General features: G+C 31.3%; 4 protein-coding genes across 4 annotated transcripts; all 4 read left to right on the top strand.

The window, feature by feature from the left end:
• Positions 1-2035: 2035 nt before the first annotated feature.
• LOC108207350 (protein indeterminate-domain 6, chloroplastic-like) lies at positions 2036-2695 on the top strand. The gene is made up of 2 exons (XM_017377803.2): positions 2036-2210; positions 2301-2695. Exons 1-2 carry the CDS (start codon positions 2036-2038, stop codon positions 2693-2695), a joined length of 570 nt encoding a protein of 189 aa, XP_017233292.2.
• A 7675-nt stretch (positions 2696-10370) lies between these two features.
• Positions 10371-11033, top strand: LOC108207349 (protein indeterminate-domain 6, chloroplastic-like). The gene is made up of 2 exons (XM_017377802.1): positions 10371-10545; positions 10636-11033. Exons 1-2 carry the CDS (start codon positions 10371-10373, stop codon positions 11031-11033), a joined length of 573 nt encoding a protein of 190 aa, XP_017233291.1.
• Positions 11034-17689: 6656 nt separating this feature from the next.
• On the top strand, positions 17690-18303 carry LOC108207348 (protein indeterminate-domain 6, chloroplastic-like). The gene is made up of 2 exons (XM_064086827.1): positions 17690-17840; positions 17930-18303. Exons 1-2 carry the CDS (start codon positions 17690-17692, stop codon positions 18301-18303), a joined length of 525 nt encoding a protein of 174 aa, XP_063942897.1.
• A 6040-nt stretch (positions 18304-24343) lies between these two features.
• Positions 24344-27006, top strand: LOC108207347 (MND1-interacting protein 1-like). The gene is made up of 2 exons (XM_017377801.2): positions 24344-25672; positions 26500-27006. The coding sequence occupies exons 1-2, from the start codon at positions 24344-24346 to the stop codon at positions 27004-27006; spliced, it is 1836 nt and encodes a 611-aa protein (XP_017233290.2).
• The last annotated feature ends 566 nt before the right edge of the window (positions 27007-27572 follow it).

The raw sequence follows: 27572 nt of genomic DNA, 5'->3' as shown, positions 1-27572 counted from the left end.
TCGTGTACTTGTAAACAATGACCGGGTATAAAAGATTTTTAGTTTCTATATAAAAATTAGGTTTTTGTTTGTTCTTATATATATATATATATATATATATATATATATATATATATGTATGTATATATAGACACACACGCACACACAATTAATTGCTAGACAACCATCTTGTATAGAGTGGCCTAGAGAATTAAATGTGTTGGACTTTAAGAGATTATTAATAATTTTAAAAATAATGATACTTATGCATAAAATTTGATTTCAATGCAGAATGATAATCAGTACATAACATGCACAAATAATTTAACACTTAAAATTTATGTAAAAAATTATTTTTACACAACCAATATATACAAACTTGGTTATGATATTATGATTTTCAATAATATTTTGGCTAAAATGATGAAACTTTATTTTTTGATTTATTAATAAATTATTTGATGTATAATGAGATTGATGCTTGTATTTTTGTGTACACATGGGTGTGCTCGGTTAGACTCTATATAATTAAGTGTACGCCCACAAATTCAAATTTAAATGAATATAATATGAATGCGTTGGTATAATTGTTTTGACCATTTATGAGTGCTATTTTAATTAATTTAGGAAATGAAATGATAACATGACCGATTGTTTCGTTGTCTTTTGAAATTATAGAAACATGTGTGACTACATTATCTTTTACAAACGATTTTTCTATGATGTGTCTATTAACACATGTTAAGCATTAAAATTTATTATTTTGACTCATTTTGATTGGCTCCAATTTCTTAATAACGGTGGACCCTGTACATATACAATAACCACATCAATAGAAATATACCAAACATATTATACATATACAACAACCACACTAATGAAACGAGCGTGTGACAATGGGCACATAATAGACAAACCCGGTGACAAATGTAGAAATCTTTTAATATTCACTATAACATTTTTTTAGATGAAAACTTGAAAAATATTTAATATTATTTTTGAGAATATCTTTTCCTTGCTTTAAGTAATTTATGTGATTAAAATACTAATAATTGTTTTATAAAAATTCATTTAGAGCATCTTGAATGGGGTTGACTGTATTGGTTAGCTGAATTGAATCTGCAGGGCATTAAGTAAATTTTTTTCAAGCAGACATTTTGCTCAGATGATATTGCCTATATTGGTTGGCTATATAGATAAAATCTATCATTTTAATATGGAAATAAGTGATGTGTGATATTTTAACAGATTTCTTACCGGCCTGTAATGGATCGACAAATATAGACATCCATAGAAGTTTGACTATAATTATAAATAAGGGGTGAGTATGGTTAGAGTGTCGTTTTTTTGAAGGACTTGGCTATAATTTTTATATCTGGCATGACAAATGAACTTTTAGCTATGGGTTTCTCATGGTTGGAAATAGCTCTTAAAGTTTAGTAAAATATTAATGAAAAATAATGAATACAACAGTGGACAAAAATTATCAAGAACAAACTAAAATCTGGCGCATTCAATAGATATCTTTTGATATGTTTAAGATATTATATGTAGGAGTTTCAAAATGAATAATAAGATATCTCAACCGTTGATTTGAATGGTTGATTTGATAATATCTAGGATTAATTTAATAGATTCGATTATGTATTCTATATGTATAGAAATTTTTACATATAATTTCAAAAGTAATAGTCAAAGTTTATGTACAAAGACGTTTTATAATATAAAATACAATATTATCTCATTCATTACCATAATAGTAACCGATTGAGATTTTTTTTTATGATATCTGGCCTAATGCATTTATGACCTTTTTTTATATATAATGACCCCTTCGTGCCATTAGTCAGACACACAAAAACACCCACAAAGCAACTTCCACGACTGTATCTTCAATGGTTAATCAATTTTCATATCAAATTTCAATTAAAAACATTACAAACGTGCCAGCCATAATGGCTGTGCCTTCATCTGCATCTATGCCTGGTCTTGGAGAAGAGGATCTTAAAAATCAACAGAATCTCTACTCCAGAATTCCCCAAAAGAATTTTGAGAAATGGCTGTGTCTTCATCTGCATCTATGCCTGGTCTTGGAGAAGTGGAGTTCGAGAATGAGCAAACTCCTCTACTTCAGCATTCATCAGGAGAAGGAGCTAGTGCTGATGTGGCTGCTTTTGGGACTGCAGATGCTGCTTCTCCGAGAAGGAACCGAAACCGTCCAGGAAATCCAAGTAAGATGATCTTATATATATGTTTTGGTTTTTGATTGTTTAATCTGTTTATTTGTTATTAATTATGTGATATATGTTTGTAAATGACAGATCCTGATGCGGTGGTTGTTGCACTGTCTCCTGAATCTCTTACGGCCAAGAATCGGTTTATCTGTGAGCTGTGCGACAAGGGTTTTCTTCGGGAACAGAACTTGCAACTCCACAGGAGAGGGCACAATCTGCCCTGGAAGCTCAAGAAAAAGACAGACCAGGAGGTGCAGAAGGTGTACATCTGCCCCGAAATTGGTTGTGCCCACCATGATCCAGCAAGATCTCTTGGAGATCTGACTGGAATCAAGAAGCATTTTGCTCGCAAACATGGTGAGAAGAAATTCGGTTGCACCAAGTGTCACAAGAGGTATGCTGAGCTGTACCTCAAAGCTCATAGCAAGATCTGTGGAACCAAGGAGTACAAATGCGAGTGTGGTACTACCTTCTATGTGTAATGATTAGGGGCCATTTAGATATATTTAAAATAATTGCTTCTGGTTTAGAAATAAAGAACTGTAGTAGAATTAGAAGAAAGTTAAAACTTATAAGTGATTAAAATGTTTGGGAAAAAAATACATATTATGAAATTAAAGCTTGACTTTTTACATAGTATTCATTTTTGTCTTGTTAAACTAAAGTGTTTGTATGTATGATTTTTGATTACATGCCCATTGGTGTTATTCATAAAGCGGTGATTCTAACTCCTCTTATACCAGCCCGTCAATTTCCAACTAGTGATTCTAACTCCTCTTATACCAGCCCGTCAATTTCCAACTAAAACTAATTATGTAACACATTATGTAAACAATATTGGGAAGTAAAAAGTGGAAGACACAAATATTTAAATTAGTTAGGTAATTAATTATTATATACTCAAGATTGCAATCGAAAAATTGTTCAAAGTCTTTTATCTCTAAACACTCATGAGAAGGAGTAGTAGGAAATTTTCACAAAGAAGTAAAGATTTTCTTGTTGGACAAATAGCCACGTAATTATCGTGTGAAGTTAAAATGAGTAACGGTCCTATATACTTGAAGAAAATTACAAAAATATTCATAAAACCGGTTCGAAGTTCAAAATGAACAATCATCCTAAAATAATTAGAGAAAATTACAAAAATATCCATATTTCAAATATATTTTTAAAAATTAATACGTTAAAAATTATATATAAATGGTTGTAACTTTGTGAAAAACAGTTGATTAATTTTTCGCATGTAATAATTATAATTAAAATTGTATATATGATTATACTGTATATTTAGAAAAAAATTATAAATTACTTCTTTTTTTTTGAAAAATCTTGAAAATTCTGTAATTATAGGTTTAGTTGCGGCATTGTAAACTTTTCTTATTAAACATTTGACCCAAATTTTCCTAATCAAATATGTATTTAAATTTTATTTAAAAAAAATATGTATTTACATTTTCAGTATGACTTACCCAAACTGGGTCCATGCTACTTTGGTCCTGCCCACCACCAAACTAGGTTGTTCCAACATTCTGACAACAAGTCTTAGTAAGGTAATAATGGGCCCCCAATAAAGTCGCTCATATATACCCATAGACCATAGGGCGTGTATGTATCTTTTTCTTTTCCATTGCTTTTATGTGTTTTCATTCATGATTAATCATCAGTTTATATATATGAACACTTCATTATCTAACATTTGTTCTGTTCTATGCTTGTTTATGTGTGATTAGTATAGCATTCAGAAGTGTTCTGTTCTATGCTTGCTATTGTGCATTAATATTTAATGTGTTTTATTGTGAGTGGCTATATTAACACATCAATTAATTGATCATAATGCTATTAACATTTGTTTGTAGGCTTGAATTGTACTTTGTTACTTAATGGGTTCGAATGCAAGGGGCAAGCACAAACGTGAAAATCGAAGCTCTGGACATGTGGAATCTAACGATCATAACGATGGTGATGCTAAATTTGGTAGTAATGAGCAGGTGGGGATTGAGGAAGTTGTTGATATCCAAAATTCTACTGATGATAATGATTGGTGTTTGTATTGTAAGGAAGAAGAGTTAGAAGGGGTATTGTTTTCGAATCTCAAATTTTTGTATAGGGAGCCATTATGTAGGCTTTGTGAGATGGGCTATCAGGCATCTGTTGTGAAAAGCCCCGTTAAGTAATGGACATTGTTATCGGGAAAAGGATGTTTTATCTAACATATTGGATAATGTGAGGTTTTTGGATACTGGAAAGCGGGATGGGGATAGGCCTGTTTTTGATAATATGATGCAATTAATTGACCTTCCTCTTGCTGCTTTGATTGTTATGTTGCAAAAATCAAAACCGCATATGAGCAAAGGGGATGCTATGCTTTATCTCTTATTAAATGATCTTAATCTTGATCCTTCAGTGAACTATTTTAAACTATAAAAATCACCCGTTTCTACATTATAAATTACTATCATATGTATAATATATCTCTCAAATATAAATACACACACATATAAAAGAAATTTCTATGAACACTATATAATTTGAAGACTGGAGAGACCTAATACTGATCATGCAATCCTTACACATTCAATGAATGCATATATTTATTCATAGTTACTTTTTAGTTTAAGAAGTATCTGCAAACACTTGCGCGTGATACCACTACACTTGGTTGAGTTTTTTTTAGAAAAGAAGATAACTACACTATCCTGCCCTGCACATTCCTTTCTCTGGCTATCCTGTCCTGAACATTTATTTTTCTTAATTTAGTGACAATGATCTTTGTTTTGATTTCATTGTAATAAATCTTTATCGATCAAAGTTGTTGTATGTTCTTAATCTTGTAACCGTGATAGTAACTCACAAAGCTTTCATGTAAGTTTTTGAATTCTCTTCTTATTCAGTACCCTAGCATATTTTATATATATCAATCATGTATTTTGATTGCGTGGTAGAATGAATCATGTGTAATTTTGATTTAGTCTTTATAAGCCATCAAATTGACGATTGTTCCTATTTAATGTAATTGTTCGAAACTAGCTTTATGCGCCCCTTGTAATCATATAAAAGATTTCTGCATACCCACGCTATAAGAAATTAGTCATTTAAATATATTTTGATTGATTGAATGATTATGTATATAAGAGTGCAATATCTTTAGATGTACGGCATAACATCACTTTTATTTTCTTTCCATATATACTTTATCAGTTCTAATTTGTTAAATTATAACTGTTTTAAGCAACAACATCTTAAGCAAAAGAATGCATCAAAGAGAATATTCAATCCTATTTCAAGTCGGAACAAAGGATGTGGATCCTGCCTAAAGAGCAACGAGGAAATTTCGATGATATTCAGGAAAATGCGCACTTGTAGCATTTGCAATAAAGTAGATGGTTATAATGCTAGGACTTGCCCTACGACAAAGAAATAGACATTTCTCGCAATGCTACTTTTTATTTTTCAGGATTATTTTTCAAGTTTAAGGAATCACTTTATCCCTTTTTGGGTTAAGTCATTGATTGAATGGGAATTCAAATTTCTTGATTGGATCAAAACTATGCCGTCTTTGGTCAATTTTTTTGCATCATTATACTAATTTATACATTGTGCCGTTTTGTTGTTAAGAGGTCGAACCTGAGTGCAGTACCTCTATTTCAGAATTTAAGTGTGTTCATTTTCACCTTTTGTGTCCTAAGGGATAAACAATATAAGCTGTAGTACACTTTCATAGTCCTGTAAGTGAAACTAAAGCCAAAAGTATTGGTGTCACTTAAAATTACAAATAAGTCCCATGTCCAATATTTACAAATTTTATCTCATGGTCAAAATAAACATCTAAAAACCATTACAACCAATAAACAATCACATACCATCAATCTCATATTAAACAAAATAAAACGCATTCGATTAACCATATAATAATAGTTAAGAATTTATTACAAATCGGATTTGAAATGATCAAAGTATATTCAACATAAAGTATTCCACACAATTTAAAAGTCTTAATGTTTTCAACTTAATAAAATACTAAACACATCCCAATCAAATGAATTGAAGTTATGTATTGATGGAGATAGTAAACTTGCTGCACTATTTTTCATTAGTTATTCTTTCTTGGTTTCTCAATTTGGTTCATGACGTCCAATGCCAAATTTGTTTTTCCACGTTACAGCCGGTGCTAAAATATAATTCGGAGTTTGTTTTTTGGTTGTCCTGCAAAACACAAGTGATCAGTTAGTTTTATCAAATAACTTCAATTTATTCATAAACTTTATGTGAATTTAGTTAGTATAAATTAGATACCTTTTTGTTCATAATCCACTCCTCCATAAAAGAATGTTTCCCATATAGGTTTTTATGTGGTGCATGGCAAAACACTTATACTCGGCATTATTATCAGAAGTTTTCCATACGGCAGGGACTAAAACCGATACTAACCTTTTAATTTGTGGACATTTTGGCAAGTTATAGCATGACAAGAATCGGAAAAAGCACTCATGCTGGTTTTAAAAATAAAATTTATTAACGAGCCTTCACGAGGAAACAAGTCTACATAATGCATTAATTAACTTGCCACAACAAGTTTGTTGATTGCTTCGTCTTCGCCGCACTACATATATTAGACAATAATAACAATCAATAATAATCATTTACCGAGATTCATATGAAATGCCCTCTTATAAGTACGTTCCTTAACCACATAATGATTTTAACAACTTTTAAATTTTTAGTTTCAGTTTACGTATATACTGAAAATTATTCGATTTCTGGTAAACACTTTATCCACTTACCTATACAATTAGGAATAAAAGCTTTTTTAATGGTAACATTTTTTGGTGGGGCTAACTTTCAACAAAATGCAATTAACAAGTTAAAGAAACATATTTGTAAATTAAAAAGTTTTTTGCAAGCCCAAAAGTAGGTTATTTATTTTACACTTGTTCTCAAAATAAATAGTTTGGCGATGAATAGGCAAACCAATCAGTAAGCGAACTAGATACAATGCCCTTCAGCGCATAATATTCAAAATCATAGTTTAGGAAATTCACGTAGTTCTAGTCAACAATTCAATTGTGCAAAGATGTCACAATTTTCCTCTACCTCATCGTCATATCAGGATACACACATATCCTGATATAGTAGAATTCTCAGTCAAAAGCGAAAGATATTATTATAACATTACTCAATCTCATTTCAACATCTTAATAATAAACAATTCATGTTACCTACATCACATAATAACTCCAGATTACTTAAACACCTACATATAACAACAATGTATGCTCAATAACGAAAAAAGGTAATTACAAAGCATATTTATTAGATTAAAATATTTTGCACATACTTTGCGGATGAACTTTTACATTTCAGGGGATATCCTAACTTAGGTAGATCATAGTATATATAAAACCGTAAATTTCACTTGATGGAGAGAAATTATCAACATGCAATCCAAAAAAATATATATGAGTACATGATGGTCAAAAATAATGGTTAATCCTTCCATAAGTATCAATTTTAGGCGTAGAACAGTCAAAAGATTGTAGTACCTGAACTCATGAATGCTAATAGTCTACAATTTTAAAAAGTCCAATTCATATATGAATCCTAATTAAGCGGTGTCCTCCACCTTCGAACTATTACGATCAATTGATCCCCACCGAAAGCGCCACACAGTCGCTATAGATTAGTTGCAATGAATTGTGACTGCATTTGTTTGTGGCTTTGCGAGATAAATTTTTTTTGAAAAAGATCATCTGAAAATTTTTACAAAACTAATGTTATTTCCTTTTTAAAAAATTGGATATTACTTGTCAATTGTCACCGTCAGCATCAGATACCATTACTAATAGTCATGGCCTCTAGTCACAATAACTTACTACAACAAGCGACTACCTATCAATATCACACACCTTCTCTCATCACTTAATTACTATCACAATGGACCTCCCACAACTACAATTGATCATCCATAATCGACCATCAATTGTTAAAATAAGTATATTGTTTTTAATAATGGAAAATAAAAGTTGCTGATTTTACTTTATAAAATAGTGATTAATGTATTATAAACTCGTAATTCGTGTACTTGTAAACAATGACCGGGAAAAATATTTGTATTTTCTATTTAAAAATTGGTTTGTGTTTTTTCATATATATATAGACACACACGCACACACAATTAATTCCTAGACAACCATCTTGTATAGAGTGGCTTTGAGAATTATATGTGGTGAACTTTAAGAGATTATTATATAATAATTTTAAAAATAATGATACTTATGCATAAAATTTGATTTCAATACAGAATGATAATTAGGACATAACATGCACAAATAATTTAACACTTAAAATTTATGTAAAAAATTATTTTACACAACCAATATATACAAACTTGGTTATGATATTATGATTTTCAATAATTTTTGGCTAAAATGATGAAACTTTATTTTTTGATTTATTAATAAATTATTTGATGTATAATGAGATTGATGCTTGTATTTTTGTGTACACATGGGTGTGCTCTATATAATTAAGTGTACGCCCACAAATTCAAATTGAAATGAATATAATATGAATGTGTTGGTATAATTTTTTTGACCATTTATGAGTGCTATTTTAATTAATTTAGGAAATGAAATGATAACATGACCGATTGTTTCGTTGTCTTTTGAAATTATAGAAACATGTGTGACTACATTATCCTTTACAAACGATTTTTCTATGATGTGTCTATTAACACATGTTAAGCATTAAAATTTATTATTTTGACTCATTTTGATTGGCTCCAATTTCTTAATAACGGTGGACCCTGTACATATACAATATTAATAGAAATATACCAAACATATTATACATATACAACAACCACACTAATCCAAATGTACCAAACATATAAAATTTAGTGCTTAGCGTGTGACAATGGGCACACAATAGACAAATTCGGTGACAAATGTAGAAATCTTTTGAATATTCACTATAACATTTTTTTTAGATGAAAACTTGAAAAATATTTAATATTATTTTTGAGAATATCTTTTCCATAGCTTCAAGTAATTTATGTGATTAAAATACTAATAATTGTTTTATAAAAATTCATTTAGAGCATCTTCAATGGGGTAGACTGTATTGGTTAGCTAAATTGAATCTGCAGGGCATTATGTAAATTTTTTTTTCAAGCAGTACGACATTTTGCTCATATGGTATTGGCTATATTTGTTGGCTATAATTTGAAAATAGTATTTTATTAATATTTTAGATAGTTATAAATAGAAGCTATCACTTTAATATGGTAATAAGTGATGTGTGATATTTTAACAGATTTCTTACCCGCCTCTAATGGATGGACAAATATAGACATCCATAGAAGTTTGACTATAATTATAGATAAGGGTGAGTATGGTTAGTGTGTCGTTTTTTTTAAGGACTTGGCTATAATTTTTATATCTAGCATGACAAATGAACTTTTAGGTATGGGTTTCTCATGGTTGGAAATAGCTCTTAAAGTTCAGTAAAATATTAATGAAAAATAATGAATACAAGAGTGGACAAAAATTATCAAGAACAAACTAAAATCTGGCGCATTCAATAGATATCTTTTGATATGTCTAAGATATTATATGTAGGAGTTTCAAAATGAATAATAAGATATCTCAACCGATTATTTGAATTGTTGATTTGATAATATCTAGGATTAATTTAATAGATTCGATTATGTATTCGATATGTATAGAATTTTTTACATATAATTTCAAAAGTAATAGTCAAAGTTTATGTACAAAGACGTTTTATAATATAAAATACAATATTATCTCATTTATTACCATAATAGTAACGGTTTGAGATTTTTTTTTTATGATATCTGGCCTAATGCATTTATGACTTTTTTTATATATAATGACCCCTTCATGCCATTAGTCAGACACACAAAAACACCCACAAAGCTGAAAAACGACAGGCTGAAACCCAGGATGACAATCCTTTAATTTCCATGACTGTATCTTCAACGGTTAATCAATTTTCATATCAAATTTCAATTAAATACATTACAAACGTGCCAGCCATAATGGCTGTGCCTTCATCTGCATCTATGCCTGGTCTTGGAGAAGAGGATCTTAAAAATCAACAGAATCTCTACTCCAGAATTCCCCAAAAGAATTTTGAGAAATGGCTGCGTCTTCATCTGCATCTATGCCTGGTCTTGGAGAAGTGGAGTTCGAGAATCAGCAGACTCCTCTACATCAGCATTCATCAGGAGAAGGAGCTAGTGCTGATGTGGCTGCTTTTGGGACTGCACATGCTGCTTCTCCGAGAAGGAACCGAAACCGTCCAGGAAATCCAAGTAAGATGATCTTATATATATGTTTTGGTTTTTGATTGTTTGATCGGTTTATTTGTTATTAATTACGTGATATATGTTTGTAAATGACAGATCCTGATGCGGTGGTTGTTGCACTGTCTCCTGAATCTCTTACGGCCAAGAATCGGTTTATCTGTGAGCTGTGCGACAAGGGTTTTCCTCCGGAACAGAACTTGCAACTCCACAGGAGAGGGCACAATCTGCCCTGGAAGCTCAAGAAAAAGACAGACCAGGAGGTGCAGAAGAAGGTGTACATCTGCCCCGAAATCGGTTGTGCCCACCATGATCCAGCAAGATCTCTTGGAGATCTGACTGGAATCAAGAAGCATTTTGCTCGCAAACATGGTGAGAAGAAATTCGGTTGCACCAGGTGTCACAAGAGGTATGCTATGTTGTACCTCAAAGCTCATAGCAAGATCTGTGGAACCAAGGAGTACAAATGCGAGTGTGGTACTACCTTCTATGTGTAACGATTAGGGGCCATTTAGATATATTTAAAATAATTGCTTCTTGTTTAGAAATAAAGAACTGTAGTAGAATTAGAAGGAAGTTAAAACATATAAGTGATTAAAATATTTGAGAAAAAAAATACCAATTATGAAGTTAAAACTTGTATATTTCTCAAATTTTTATATGTACTCTATTCTTGACTTTTTACTTAGTATTCATTTTTGTCTTGTTAAACTGAAGTGTTTGTATGTATGATTTTTGATTACATGCCCATTGGTGATTCTAACTCCTCTTATACCAGCCGGTCAATTTCCAACTAAAATTAATTATGTAACTCATTATGTAAACAATATTGGGAAGTAAAAAGTGGAAGACACAATAATTTATATTAGTTAGGTAATTAATTATTATATACTCAAAATTGCAATCGAAAAATTGTTCAAACTCCTTTATCTCTAAACACTCATGAGAAGGAGGGGTAGGAAATTTTCAGAAAGAAGTCAAGATTTTCTTCTTGGACAAATAGCCACGTAATTATCGTGTGAAGTTAAAATGAGTAACGGTCCTATATACTTGAAGAAAATTACAAAAATATTCATAAAACCCGTTCGAAGTTCAAAATGAAGAATCGTCCTAAAATAATTAGAGAAAATTACAAAAATATCCATGTTTCAAATATATTTTCAAAAATTAATACGTTAAAAATTATATATAAATGGTTGTAACTTTGTGAAAAATAGTTGATTAATTTTTCGCTTGTAATAATTATAATTAAAATTGCATATATAATTATATTGTATTTTTAGAAAAAAATTATAAATTACTTCTTTTTTTTGAAAAATCTTGAAAATTCTGTAATTATAGGTTTAGTTGCGTCATTGTAAACTTTTCTTATTAAACATTTGACCCAAATTTTCCTAATCAAATATGTATTTAAATTTTATTTTAAAAAAATATGTATTTACATTTTCAGTATGACTTACCCAAACTGGGTCCATGCTACTTTGGTCCCACCCACAACCAAGACAACAAGTCTTAGTAAGGTAATATTGGGCCCCCAATAAAGTCGCTCATATATACCCATAGACGCTTGTATGTATCTTTTTCTTTTCCATTGCTTTTATGTGTTTTCATTCATGAATCATCAGTTTATATATATGAACACTTCATTATCTAACATTTGTTCTGTTCTATGCTTGTTTATGTGTGATTAGTATAGCATTCAGAAGTGTTCGGTTCTATGCTTGCTATTGTGCATTAATATTTAATGTGTTTTATTGTAAGAGGCTATATTAACACATCAATTAATTGATCATAATTCTATTAACATTTGTTTGTAGGCTTGAATTGTACTTTGTTATTTAATGGGTTCGAATGCAAGGGGCAATCACAAACGTGAAAATCGAAGCTCTCGACATGTGGAATCTAATGATCATAACGATCGTGATGCTAAATTTGGTAGTAATGAGCAGGTGGGGAGTGAGGAAGTTGTTGATATCCAAAATTCTACTGATGATAATGATTGGTGTTTGTATTGTAAGGAAGAAGAGTTAGAAGGGGTATTGTTTTCGAATCTCAAATTTTTGCATAGGGAGGCGTTATGTAGGCTTTGTGAGATGGGCTATCAGGCATCTGTTGCGAAAAGCCCTGTTAAGTATTGGACATTGTTATGGGAAAAAGGATGTTTTATCTAACATATTGGATAATACTGTGAGGTTTTTGGATACTGGTAAGCGGGATGGGGATAGCCCTGTTTTTGATAATATGACGCAATTAATTGACCTTCCTCTTGCTGCTTTGATTTTTATGTTGCAAAAATCAAAGCCGCATATGAGCAAAGGGGATGCTATGCTTTATCTCTTATTAAATGATCTTAATCTTGATCCTTCAGTGAACTATTTTAAACTATAGAAATCACCGGTTTGTACATTATAAATTACTATCGTATGTATAATATATCTCTCAAATATAAATACACACACAAATAAAAAAAAATTCTATGAACACTATATAATTTGGAGACTGCAGAGACCTAATACTGACCATGCAATTCTTACACATTCAATGAATGCATATATTTATTCATACTTACTTTTTAGTTTAAGAAGTATCTGCAAACACTTGACGCGTGATACCAATACACTTGGTTGAGTTTTTTTAGGAAAGAAGATAACTACACTATCATGCCCTGCACATTCCTTTCTCTGGCTATCATGTCCTTGAACATTTATTTTTCTTAATTTAGTGACAATGATCTTTGTTTTGATTTCAATGTAACAAATCTTTATCGATCAAAGTTGTTGTATGTTCTTAATCTTGTAACCGTGATAATAACTCACAAAGCTTTCATGTAAGTTTTTGAATTCTCTTCTTATTCAGCAGCATAATTTATATATATCAATCATGTATTTTGATTGCGTGGTAGAATGAATCATGTGTAATTTTGATTTAGTGTTTATAAGTCATCAAATTGACGATTGTTCCTATTTAATGTAATTGTTCGAAACTAGCTTTATGCTCCCCTTGTAATCATATAAAAGATTTTTGCATACCCACGCTATAAGAAATTAGTCATTTAAATATATTTTTATTGATTGAATGATTATGTATATAAGAGTGCGATATCTTTAGATGTACTGCATAACATCACTTTTATTTTCTTTCCATAAATATTTTATCAGTTCTAGTTTGTTAAATTATAACTGATTTAAGCAACAACATTTTAAGCAAAAGAATGCATCAAAGAGGATATTCAATCCTCTTTCAAGTGGGAACAAATGATGTGGATCCTTCCTAAAGAGCAACGAGGAAATTTCGATGAAATTCAGGAAAATGCGTACTTGTAGCATTTTCGATAAAGTAGATGGTTATAATGCTAGGACTTGCCCTACGACAAAGAAATAGACATTTCTCACAATGCTACTTTCATTTTTCAGGATTAGTTTTCAAGTTTAAGGAATCACTTTATCCCTTTTTAGGTTAAGACATTGATTGAATGGGAATTCAAATTTCTTGATTGGATCAAAACTATGTCTTCTTTGGTCAATTTTTTTGCATCATTATACTAATTTATACATTGTGCCGTTTTGTTGTTAAGAGGTCGAACCTGAGTGCAGTACCTCTATTTCAGAATTTAAGTGTGTTCATTTTTCACCTTTTGAGTCCTAAGGGATAAACAATATAAGCTGCAGTACACTTTCATAGTCCTCTAAGTGAAACTAAAGCCAAAAGTTTTGGTGTCACTTAAAATTACAAATAAGTCCCATGTCCAATATTTTCAAATTTTATCTCATCGTCAAAATAAACGTCTAATTCGATTAACCATATAATAATAGTTAAGAATTTATTACAAATCAGATTTGAAATGATCAAAGTATATTCAACATAAAGTATTCCACACAATTCAAAAGTCTTAATGTTTTCAACTTAATAAAATACTAAACACATCCCAATCAAATGAATTGAAGTTATGTATTGATGGAGATAGTGAACTTGCTGCACTGTTTCTCAATTTGGTTCATGACGTCCAATGCCAAATTTGTTTTTCCACGTTACAGCCGGTGCTAAAATATAATTCGGAGTTTGTTTTTTGGTTGTCCTGCAAAACACAAGTGATCAGTTAGTTTTATCAAATAACTTCAATTTATTCATAAACTTTATGTGAATTTAGTTAGTATAAATTAGATACCTTTTTGTTCATAATCCACTCCTCCATAAAAGAATGTTTCCCATATAGGTTTTCATGTGGTGCATGGCAAAAAACTTGTACTCCACATTATTATCAGAAGTTTTCCATAGGGCAGGGACTACAACCGATACTAACCTTTTAATTTGAGGACATCTTGGCAAGTTATAGCATGACAAGAATTGGAAAAAGCACTCATGCTGGTTTTAAAAATAAAATTTATTAACGAGCCTTCACCCGGAAACAAGTCTACGTAATGCATTAATTAACTTGCCACAATAAGTTTGTTGATTGCTTCGTCTTCGACGCACTACATATATTAGACAATAATAACAATCAATAATAATCATTTACCGCGATTCATACTAAATGCCCTCTGATAAGTACGTTCCTTAACCACATAATGATTTTAACAACTTTTAAATTTCTAGTTTCAGTTTACGGATATACTGAAAATTATTTGATTTCCGCTAAACACTTTATCCACTTACCTGTACAATTAGGAATAAAAGCTTTTTTAATGGTAACATTTTTTGGTGGGGCTAACTTTCAACAAAATGCCATTAACAAGTTAAAGAAACATATTTGTAAATTAATAAGTTTTTTGCAAGCCCAAAAGTTGGTTATTTATTTTACACTTGGTCTCAAAATAAATAGTTTGGCTATATGAATAGGCAAACCAATTAGTAAACGAACTAGATACAATGCCCTTCAGCCCATAATATTCAAACTCATAGTTTAGAAAATTCACGTAGTTCTAGTCAACTATTCAATTCTAGCCTGGTGCAAAGATGTCACAAATTTCCTCTACCTCATCACATATCCTGCACTTGATAATCACATACATGGATATATTAGAATTCTCAGTCAAAAGTGAAAGATATTATTATAACATTACTCAATATCCTTTCAACATCTTAATAATAAACAATTCATGTTACCTACAACACATAATAACTCCAGATTACTTAAACACCTACATATAACACCAATGTATTCTCAATAACGAAAAAAGGTAATTACAAAGCATATTTATGAGATTAAAATATTTCGCAAATACTTTGAGGATGGACTTTTACATTTCAGGGGATATCCTAAGTTAGGTAGATCATAGTATATATAAAACCGTAAATATCACTTGATGGAAGAAAATCATCAACATGCAATCCAAAAACAATATATGAGTACATGATCGTCAAGAATAATGGTTAATCCTTCCATAAGTATCAATTTTAGGCGTAGAACAGTCAAAAGATTGTAGTACCTGAACTCATGAATGCTAGTAGTCTACAATTTTAAAAAGCCCAATTCATATATGAATCTTAATTAAGCGGTGTCCTCCACCTCCGAACTATTACCATCAATTGATCCCCACCGAAAGCACAACACAATCGCTATAGATTAGTTGCAATGATTTGTGACCGCATTTGTTTGTGGTTTTGCGAGATAAAAAAAATTGAAAAACAAAATTTGAAAATTGTTACAAAACTAACGCTCTTTCCTTTTTCAAAAAATTGGATATAACTTTAATCCTGGCATCTTGTTTTAATCCTACGGTGATATATGTATGTATATAATCATTATTCTCACACGTAGTTTAATAATGTATCTCCTGTACAAACGATTTTTCTATGATGTGTCTATTAACACATGTTAAGCATTAAAATTTATTATTTTGACTCATTTTGATTGGCTCCAATTTTTTAATAACGGTGGATCCTGTACATAAACAATAACCACATCAATAAAATATACCAAAGATATTATACATATAAAACAACCACACTAATCAAAATGTACCAAACATATAAAATTTAGTGCTTAGCCTGTGACAATGGGCACACACTAGACAAACCCGATGACAAATGTAGAAATCTTCTGAATATTCACTATAACATTTTTTTAAATGAAAAATTGAAAAATATTTAATATTATTTTTGAGAATATCTTTTCCATAGATTTAAGTGATTTATGTGATTAAAATACTAATAATTATTTTATAAAAATTCATTTAGAGCATCTTCAATGGGGTTGACTATATTGGTTAGCTAAATTGAATCTGCAGGGCATTATGTAAAGGTACGACATTTTGCTCAGATGGTATTGGCTATATTGGTTGGTTATAATTTGAAAATAGTATTTTATTAATATTTTAGATAGTTATAGATAGAATCTATCAATTTAATATGCTAATAAGTGATGTGTGATATTTTAACAGATTTCTTACCGGCGTGTAATGGATCGACAAATATAGACATCCATAGATGTTTGACTATAATTATAGATAAGGAGTGAGTATTGTTAGAGTGTCGTTTTTTTAAGGACTTGGCTATAATTTTTATATCAGGCATGAGAAATGAACTTTTAGCTAAGGGTTTCTCATGGTTGGAAATAGCTCGTAAAGTTTAGTAAAATATTAATGAAAAATAATGTATACACAAGTGGACAAAACTTATCAAGCACAAACTAAAATCTGGTGCATTCAATAGATATCTTTTAATATGTTTAAGATATTATATGTAGGAGTTTCAAAATGAATAATAAGATATCTCAACCGATGATTTGAATGGGTGATTTGATAATATCTAGGATTAATTTAATAGATTTGATTATATATTCGATATGTATATAATTTCTTACATATAATTACAAAAGTAATAGTCAAAGTTTATGTACAAAGATGTTTTATAATATAAAATACAATATTATCTCATTTATTACCACAATAGTAACCGTTTGAGATTTTTTTTTTTTATGATATCTGGCCTAATGCATTTATGACTTTTTTGTATATATAATGACCCCTTCATGCCATTAGTCAGACACACAAAAACTCATTCAGGCCAAACAATATCTTCACCCAAATCTCAAAAAATGTAGCATTCATCCTTTTCCTCCTCGACCTAATTCACTTCCTCCATGAAAGACACACATCATATTTCCCCTCCTTCCATTGATAAAACTAGGCCCAATTCCTCATCATCTGCATCTATGCCTGGTCGTGGAGAACTGGGGTTCGAGAATCAGCAGACTCCTCTACTTCAGCATTCATCAGGAGAAGGAGCTAGTGCTGATGTGGCTGCTTTTGGGACTGCAGATGCTGCTTCTCCGAGAAGGAACCGAAACCGTCCAGGAAATCCAAGTAAGATGATCTTATATATATGTTTTTGGTTTTTGATTGTTTGATCTGTTTATTTGTTATTAATTATGTGATATGTTTGTAAATGACAGATCCTGATGCGGTGGTTGTTGCACTCTCTCCAGAATATTTTACTGCGAAAAATCGTCTTATATGTGAGCTGTGCGACAAGGGTTTCCCCAGGGAACAGAACTTGCAGCTGCACAGGAGAGGGCACAATATGCCCTGGAAGCTCAAGAAAAGGACAGATCAGGAGGTGCAGAAGAAGGTTTACGTCTGCCCCGAAATCGGTTGTGCCCACCATGATCCAGCAAGGGCTCTTGGAGATCTGACTGGAATCAAGAAGCATTTTGCTCGCAAACATGGTGAGAAGAAATTCGGTTGCATCAGGTGTCACAAGAGGTATGCTGTGTTGTTCCTCAAAGCTCATAGAAAGATCTGTGGAACAAAGGAGTACAAATGCTAGTGTGGTACTACCTTCTATGTGTAATAATTATGGGCCATTTAGATATATTTAAAATAACTGCTTCTTGTTTAGAAATAAACAAGTGTAATAGAATTACAAGCGAGTTAAGACTTATAAGTGATTAAAATGTTTGAGAAAGAAATACAAACTATGAAATTAAAGCTCTTGTATTTCTCAAATTTTTATAAGTACTCTATTCTTGACATTTTATAATATTCATTTTTGTCTTGTTTGTGATCTATTAAACTGAAGTGTTTGCATGTATGATTTTTGATTACATTCTCATTGGTGTTAATCATAAACCCGGACCCGGTCAATTTTCAACTAAAATTAATTATGTAAAATAATAATTTTTGTGAGAAAATTTGCCAACAAAAATTATTATGTAAACAAAATTGGGAAGTAAAAAGTGGAAGACACAAAAAGTTATATTAGTTAGATGATTAACTTAATTATTATATACTCAAAATTGCAATCGAAAAAAATGTTTAAACTCCTTTATCTCTAAACACTCATGAGGAGTAGGAAATTTTCAGAAAAAATTCAAGATTTTCTTGTGGGACAAATACCCACGTAATTATAGTGTGAAGTTAAAATGAGTAATGGTCCTGTATACTTAAAAAGGAAATTACAAAAATATCCATAAAACCCGTGCGAAGTTAAAATGAACAATCGTCCTAAAATATTTAGAGAAAATTATAAAAATATACATGTTTCCAAATATATTTTAGAAATTAATACGTTAAAAATTATACATAAGTGGTTGTAATTTTGTTAAAAACAATTGATTAATTTTCTGCTTGTAATATTTATAATTAAAATTGCATATATAATTATACTATATTTTTAGAAAAAAATTATAATTTACTTCTTTTTCGGAAAATCCTAAAATTCTGTAAGTATAGGTTAGTTGCGGCATTGTAAACTTTTCTTATTAAACATTTGACCCAAATTTTCCTAATCAAATATGTATTTAAATTTTATTTAAAAAGATATGTATTTAAATTTTCAGTATGGCTTACACGACCAAACTAGGTTGTTCTAACATTATGACAACAAGTCTTAATAAGGTAATAATGGCCCCCCAATCCATCATTCCTCGATAAAGTCGCTCATATATACCCACAAATTTTGAGCATTTACATCTTTCCCAGTTCTATCGTTCTCATAGCTAGACCACACTCCTAGACCACATGGCTACTCCTTCTTCCCACAATTGATCTGTAAGATCTTTTATATATCTTTTTTTTTCCATTGCTTTTATTTGTTTTCATTCATCAATCATCAGTTTATATATATGAACACTTTATAAAACATTTGTTATGTACTTCTGTTCTATGCTTGTTTATGTGTAATTAGTACTTTATAAAACATTTGTTATGTACTTCTGTTCTATGCTTGTTTATGTGTAATTAGTATATCATTCAGAAGTGTTCTGTTCCATGCTTGCTATTGTACATTAATATATAATGTTTTTAATTGTAAGAGGCTAAATTAAATCATCAATTAATTGATCGTAATGCTATTAACATTTGTTTGTAGGCTTAAATTGTACTTTGTTATTTAATGGGTTCAACTGCAAGGGGCAAGCACAAACGTGCAAGTCGCTCAGGTACACTCCACGCTCTCTTTGTTAATATACGTGCATCTTGTTTGTATCTAGAGATTCTTTTTGGTAATTAACTCCTAAATATTCACATCGTACTTCATCACATGCTCATTTATTATGTTTTTCCAAGTAAACTAACTTATTTAGTCATGGTTAGGTAATAGATTGCTATAGCAACATGAATGACTTTGTTTGTGACTTCAAGATTGAAATCTAACGAAGTTTTTATTTTAGCTAGTCAAGCCTCTCAAGTATATTATGCTCCTAGTGTATTGGATCCACGAAGCAAAATATATATATACGGTGGTCAAATCTAAAAGTCGTCCGATTGATGAATCAATTATTGTGCAAAATGATATAGAGGACGGTTTTCAAGAAGATAGATCTAATGCCGTTAACTCATTTTCACGATTTTGCACAATATGGACAAATACCATTTATTCGGCATGAAAATCAAGAAGATGATGATGAAGAAGACGAATTGCGAGATGATGAAAATCAAGATGATGATGTTGAGCACAATGAAGAAGAGGAAGAAGAAGAAAGTGGAGATATTGATGATGATGAAGATGATGACGGTTTTGATGACTTTCAATGATGTATAAATTTGTGTAATGATATACAATGTTGTTTAGGCTGCTTGGTAATTTGGTTATGTATTGGTAATTGGTTTGGTACAAGAATGGTAATTTGGTTATGTATTGGTTATGATTTACAATAGTTTAATAAAACCGACCGCTTGTCCTCATAACTGACCGTTTTTTACCATATTATTATTATAAAACCGACCACATTCAAATAAAACCGACCGCTTTAATAATGTGCCACTCCAGAAAATCGACCGTCTCCTTACAAAAACGGTCGGTTTGATTGAAACCAAATAGCGTACTGGGCTAAACCCGACCGTATCATAACCGACCGTTGCAGGGTTTGACTTATCCTTTCTAGATCATCTATATGATTCCATGAATAGTGAGTGAATAGTGGGATTTTTTTAATTTTATAAATAGGAAACGGAAAATGCTCCGAGATGGAAATGAGAGAATGTCTACAATACCTGGATTTAATCAGATACAATTTGAAGAATTTTGTAGGTTCATGGATCAAGGCTTGACGGAAGAACTTTATAAGTTTCCAAAAATTGAAGATATCGATAAATGAATTGAATTTCAATTATTTGTGGAAACATATCAATTAGTAGAACCGTTGATAAAAGAAAGAGATGTTGTGTCGGTTTTAAGTAAAAGTCAGTCAAAGGGTTTGAAATTTCATATATTAAGAATATTATATATATATATATATATATATATATATAATATGAACAAATATATTTGAATATATATATTTATAATATTTTATTTATAATATTTTATATAAAATATATTAAGAATATAAATATAGACAGTCACCCCTAACGTTGTGAAAATTTAAAATTAAAATTATAAATTCTACGATTTAAAATTTCATTATATTTTCTTTCCTACGCGTACCGTCTACAATGCTTTCATCACTTCTCACTCTACTTTTCTTTTTTGCTAGCTATCTCTTCCGTCTTCATCATCTCTGCATCTCTCTAGGCTGATACATACATTTATGGTTTATGGTCTTTATTAGTAATATCGCACAAGATTTAACACATTGTAGTAGTTGTTGTTAGTAATGTCTACTCCGAGAGATCATGTGGAAGAGATCCGAGCAAGTTTTGTATTGACGGGAAAATAAATCCTTTGACTGAGGATCTACATCAGGCTCTTATGAATCTCTCCGGTGAACTTTACGCTACTGATGTTCAGTTTCTACGATTATTACAAATATCACGTGCATAAAAATTAAGATTATTGCGATGATTGCAAGTATTTTTTTTATAACTTATATATATCATAAAATCCCCGATTTAACCGATTAAACCCCAATTAATCCCTGCAAGGTCGGCCACCGATTGAATTTTTGAAATCCGATTAATCCTTTTATATAGATTTCTTAATCAAAGTATATGTGATAAAATATTAAAATTAAAATATTATATTACTTTAAATGTGACTAATTATAGAGTTTATGAATATTATAGTAAATATATCAGTTACTAAATAGCTAATATAGTAATATAATTTTTAATTTGATATTAAAATATTGTTAAATAATATTAGCTATTAATATATAATATGATTTTAATATTTTCAATATTAAAATATTAAAAATTATAGTTTTTATTTAATAAAATATATAATTTGACCCCTTTTTCAATTTAGTGGTCACTAAAACTGACCGATTGGGGGATAAAACCGACCGATTGTATTTTGCTCCTAAAATTTCACAAAAAGTTAAAAAACGCGCCTAAACCGACCGATGGTACTCATAATCGACCTTTTTTTACCATATTATTACAAGAAAACCGACCGCATTCATATAAAACCGACCACATATGTTATACACAATTCCAGAACACTGACAGTCTTCTTTACAGACGGTCGATTATACAAATAAGGAAACCGTACTGGGCTAAACTCGACCATGTCATAACCGACCGCACATAACCGACCGTGTGTGAAGGTTTGACCACAGTCAATTTTATATCTGGTCAATTGAGAATAAAAGGGACATAACCGACCACAGTCTGTGGTCCGTTTTACTGTTTGTTTCTGACGTGGTGTGACACCTGTTTCCACGTGGTGACAGGTGTCATAATGTGGGACCATATTTTTGAGAATACAAAAGCATATAACCGACAACCACCACGGTCTATTATAAGTGTTAAACACGACCAATTTAAATAACCAGCCAGGGTTTAACCGACCATGGTCAGCGGTCGGTTTTAGCCGTATAACCGACCGATAATATTCATAACCGACCATTTTGTCGGTTTTGACCTGTTTTCTGTAGTGTTAGGGGCCATTTAGATAATTTTAAAATTATTTCTTCTTGTTTAGAAATAAAGAAGTGTAGTAGAATTGGAAGTAAGTTAAGACTTATAAGGGATTAAAATGTTTGAGAAGAAAAAGAAACTATGAAATTAAAGCTTGTATATTTCTCAAATTTTTGTAAGTACTCTATTCTTGACTTTTTACATAATATTCATTTTTGTCTTGTTTGTTTGTGATCTATTAAACTCAAGTGTTTGTATGTATGCTTTTTGATTACATGCTCATTGGTGTTAATCATAAACGGGGGATTCTAACTCCTCTTATACCGGCCCGTAAATTTCCAACTAAAATTAATTATGTAAATTAAATAATAATTTTTGTATAAAAATTTGGCAACAAAAAATATATTATGTAAACAAAATTGGGAAGTAAAATGTGGAAGACACAAAAAGTTATATTAGTTAGGTAATTAACTTAATTATTATATACTCAAAATTGCAATCGAAAAAATTTTCAAACTGCTTTATCTCTAAACACTCATGAGAAGGAGGAGTAGGAAATTTTCACAAAGAAGTCAAGATTTTCTTGTGGGACAAATACCCACGTAATTATTGTGTGAATTTAAAATGAGTAATGGTCCGGTATACCTAAAAGAAAATTACAAAATATCCATAAAGCCCATGCGAAGTTAAAATGAATAATCGTCCAAAAATATTTTTAGAAGATTATAAGAATATCCATGTTTTCAAATATATTTTCGGAAATTAATACGTTAAAAATTATACATAAGTGGTTGTAACTTTATTAAAAACAGTTGATTAATTTTTCTGCTTGCAAGAATTATAATTAAAATTGCATATATAATTATACTATATTTTTAGGAAAAAAATTATGATTTACTTCTTTTTTCTCGGAAAATCCTAAAATTCTGTAACTATAGGTTAGTTGCGGTATTGTAAACTTTTATTATTAACCACTTGACCCAAATTTTCCTAAACAAATATATTTTTAAATTTTATTTAACAAAATATGTATTTAAATTTTCAATATGAGTTACCCAAACTCGGTCCATCCTACTTTGGTTGGCCCACAACCAAACTAGGTTGTTTTAACATTCTGACAACAAGTCTTAATAAGTTAATAATGGCCCCCAATCCATCATTCCTCGACTTTCATATATACCCACAAATTCTCAGCATTTCATCTTTCCCAATTCTATATCGTTCTTCATCTCAAAGTCACACACTCATAGACCACAGGGCTACTCCTCCTTCCCACAATTCTGTAAGATCTTGTATATATCTTTTTTTTTCCATTGCTTATATGTGTTTTCATTCATCAATCTTCAGTTTATATATATGAACACTTCATTTATCTAAAATTTGTTCTGTTCTATGCTTGTTTATATGTGATTAGTATATCATTTTCAGAAGTGTTCTGTTCCATGCTTGCTATTGTACATTAATATTTAATGTTTTTTTATTGTAAGAGGCTAAATTAACTCTTCAATTAATTGATCATAATGCTGTTAACATTTGTTTTGTAGGCTTGAATTGTACTTTGTTATTTAATGGGTTCAACTGCAAGGGGCAAGCACAAACGTGCAAATCGAAGCTCTCGATATGTGGAATCTTCTGATCATAACGATCGTGATTCTGAATTCGGTACTAATGAGCAGGTGGGGAGTGAGGGAGTTGTTGATATCCAAAATTCTACTGATGAGAATGATTGGCGTTTGTATTGTAAGGAGGAAGAGTTAGAAGGGGTATTGTTGTCCAATCTCAAATTTTTGTATAGGGAGGCGTTATGTAGGCTTTGTGAGATGGGCTTTCAGGCATCTGTTGCGTTTAAAGCCCTGCTAAGTAATGGACATTGTTATGGGGAAAAGGATGTTTTATCTAACATATTGGATAATACTGTGAGGTTTTTGGATACTGGGAAGCGTGATGGGGATAGGCCTGTTTTTGATAATATGACGCAATTAATTGACCTTTCTCTTGCTGCTTTGATTGTTATGTTGCAAAAATCAAAGCCGCATATGAGCAAAGGGGATGCTATGCTTTATCTCTTATTAAATGATCTGAATCTTGATCCTTCAGTGAAGGATTTTTTAAATCAGAATGCTGTGGCATTTTCTGGGGGATCCATGGCAGACTTTATAAACTTACACACTGAAGCTAGTGGTTGTGGAAATGCTTTTTTTTTAAGTGCGAATTCGTCAACTGGATCTGTAAGTGAAACAGAAGCTGTAGTAGAGCAAATTGAGCAGCAACCAGATGCTAAAAAGGAAAACGCGGGCAGTTCAATGATGGACAAAATTTGTGATTTGAACCTTGATGAGAAAATTGAGTATGTGCCACTGGATCAAAGAGTTGAGATGATCACAGATTTGCTTCAACAAGTTAAGGATCTTGAGGGACAAGTTAAGGAGCGGAGGGCCTGGGCAGAGGAGAAGGCAAAGCAGGCTGAAAGAACCATATGTTGTAAAGAAAGAGAGCTTGAAAGGTTGAGAGTTGAAAGAGAGGAAAAGAAGGGGAAACAAACACTTGTAGACTCTATTATGATGAGGATCAATTCCATGAATTGTAAGATGTCAGATATAGAGAATGATCAGAGAAAGTTACTTGACCAAATGAGATGTACATCTGCAGCTCTTGGGCAATTAGAATTGGAATGTGAAGAAATGAATGCAGAGTTCAAAGCTTCAGAACTTAGTGCATCGGAGTCATTAAGGGCCTGTGCAGCATCTCAAGAGAAGCAGAAGAAGTGCTTGAAAAGACTCGTGGCTCAGGCTAAAAAGAAAACTAAATTGCATGCCGACATTGTAGATGCTGAACAACAAATTTTACAGTCGGAAACACAGTTGGAGCAGGTAGAAGCAGCTCAGGAAGTCGCTCAGGTACACTCCACTCTCTCTTTGTTAATATACGTGCATCTTGTTTGTATCTAGAGATTCTTTTTGGTAATTTACTCCTAAATATTCACATTGTACTTCGTCACATGCTCATTTATTTATTTTTTCCAAGTAAACTAACTTATTACCATCATGGTTAGGTAATAGATTGCTATAGCAACATGAATGACTTCGTTTGTGATTTATATTCTGTTAGTTAATAAAGGTGAATAATATACAGAGATATATGCCATATCAATGAGTGAGGTTGGTTCTAGTATTTTTTTTCTTAATTTTCCAGTTCAATTTTTCCTTAGCTTGTTAAAATATATTACCATATTAGTAGCTTCACTTGAAATGATCTCTTTAGTATTTATACTGTTTTAATCTGTCATTAATTATATTGCAATTGTCGTTACCATGTGAATTGTTTGTTTATGTTGTGTTTGTTTGCCTTGGCGTTTATTAAAAAGGTCGGCCTTGTAGTTATTGTTGAACCCTTCCTTCCCTCTTTGTTCATCCAGAATTTAACTTTTCCTTTGCATTTTTTTTTATTCTTCTTTCGATCATGTACTTTTTATCTCACTCAAGTATCCTAGTAAATGTGGTACTAACTTGACAACTTGTTTAGAAAGCAATACATGCATTAGTTGTACAATTACAATATTAGTTCGTGCTACTGTGCAGTCCAACTTCATGTTTTTCAAGAAACACACTGACCCCAAAATATTAATTTCTTGACCCTCGTGGAATTCATTTCTCTATTATATAAGATTAAAGAACTGATTAGTTTTTTTTAAGAATATAAGTCTTTCATGTTCTGGAAATGATAGGAAAAGTGGAAAGAGGCTCAGAAGGATAAAGAATCAGCATTGGTGCAGTTAGAGGAAGAAAGGCGCCTACTGAAAAAAACTAAAATTACTAATGAAAGAGAGCACAAGGCCTTGCACTCAAAGATAGAGACAGACTTTCTGCGTCAGAAGGATGACATGCAGAGGCTTGAACTGGAGCTTTCTCGACTTAAAGTGTTATCACAAGCTAGTCAGCTCAATCTTCACTCAAAGAAGTTACAAATGGCTAATACTGAGAAATTAGAGACTGAAGGAGAATTTATTGCAAGAATATTTTCTAGGCTAGATAACGAGGAGGACTATTGTAGCGACCGAAAATGCTTTAATTGTGAGAAAGAAGATGTTTCAGTGGTTTTCATGCCGTGTACACATCAAGTCTTGTGCATCAGTTGCAGTGACAGTTACGGAAAGGGGAGAAGGCCTGCATGTCCTTGCTGTGGCTTAGCAATTCAGCAGAAGATTCGGGTGTTTGCTGCAGAATCCTCGTAATTGCGGCATCATACTCAGTTGTGACATGTCTAATTGGTAACAAACCAAAACCAAGCATTTTAGTTCATTTGAAAGTTGAAACCAGCAGGAATTAGCGACATTTACTATTTTCTTGTTTTGAGGATGTAATAATAATAATGTCTTAATAATTCTCATTGGAGAAAGACTTTCTACAGGGGGCAAGGTTTTACATATAGGGCTAGCTGCTTTTTTTTATCTCGCTTGCCTAGGGATGGCCATCGGTTCGGATCGGGTCAGGTATGGCAAAATCCATATCCAAACCTGAAATTTTTATCCATACCCGAACCCGACCCGAACCTGATCCAATAGATTTCGGATCGGATTCGGGTTTATCCGAAAGCCGAATTTTTTTTGGATTGAATATCCGAAACCCGAAATCTGAAACCCGAAATCTGAATATATTTATAATTGTAAATATTTCACTTGAAATTGTACCCGCGACATGGAGCACTATAAGATATGAATTTTAACATTTCAACTTCAATAATTATATCACAATATCAATATGGTTTATGTATAATTAATATATTATTAATCAACCCAAT

The sequence above is a fragment of the Daucus carota genome, chromosome 2 (assembly GCF_001625215.2).
Source record: "Daucus carota subsp. sativus chromosome 2, DH1 v3.0, whole genome shotgun sequence".
Classification (NCBI taxonomy): Eukaryota; Viridiplantae; Streptophyta; class Magnoliopsida; order Apiales; family Apiaceae; genus Daucus; species Daucus carota.
Note: the sequence above shows the minus strand (reverse complement) of the source record. Positions and strands in the feature narration are given on the sequence as shown.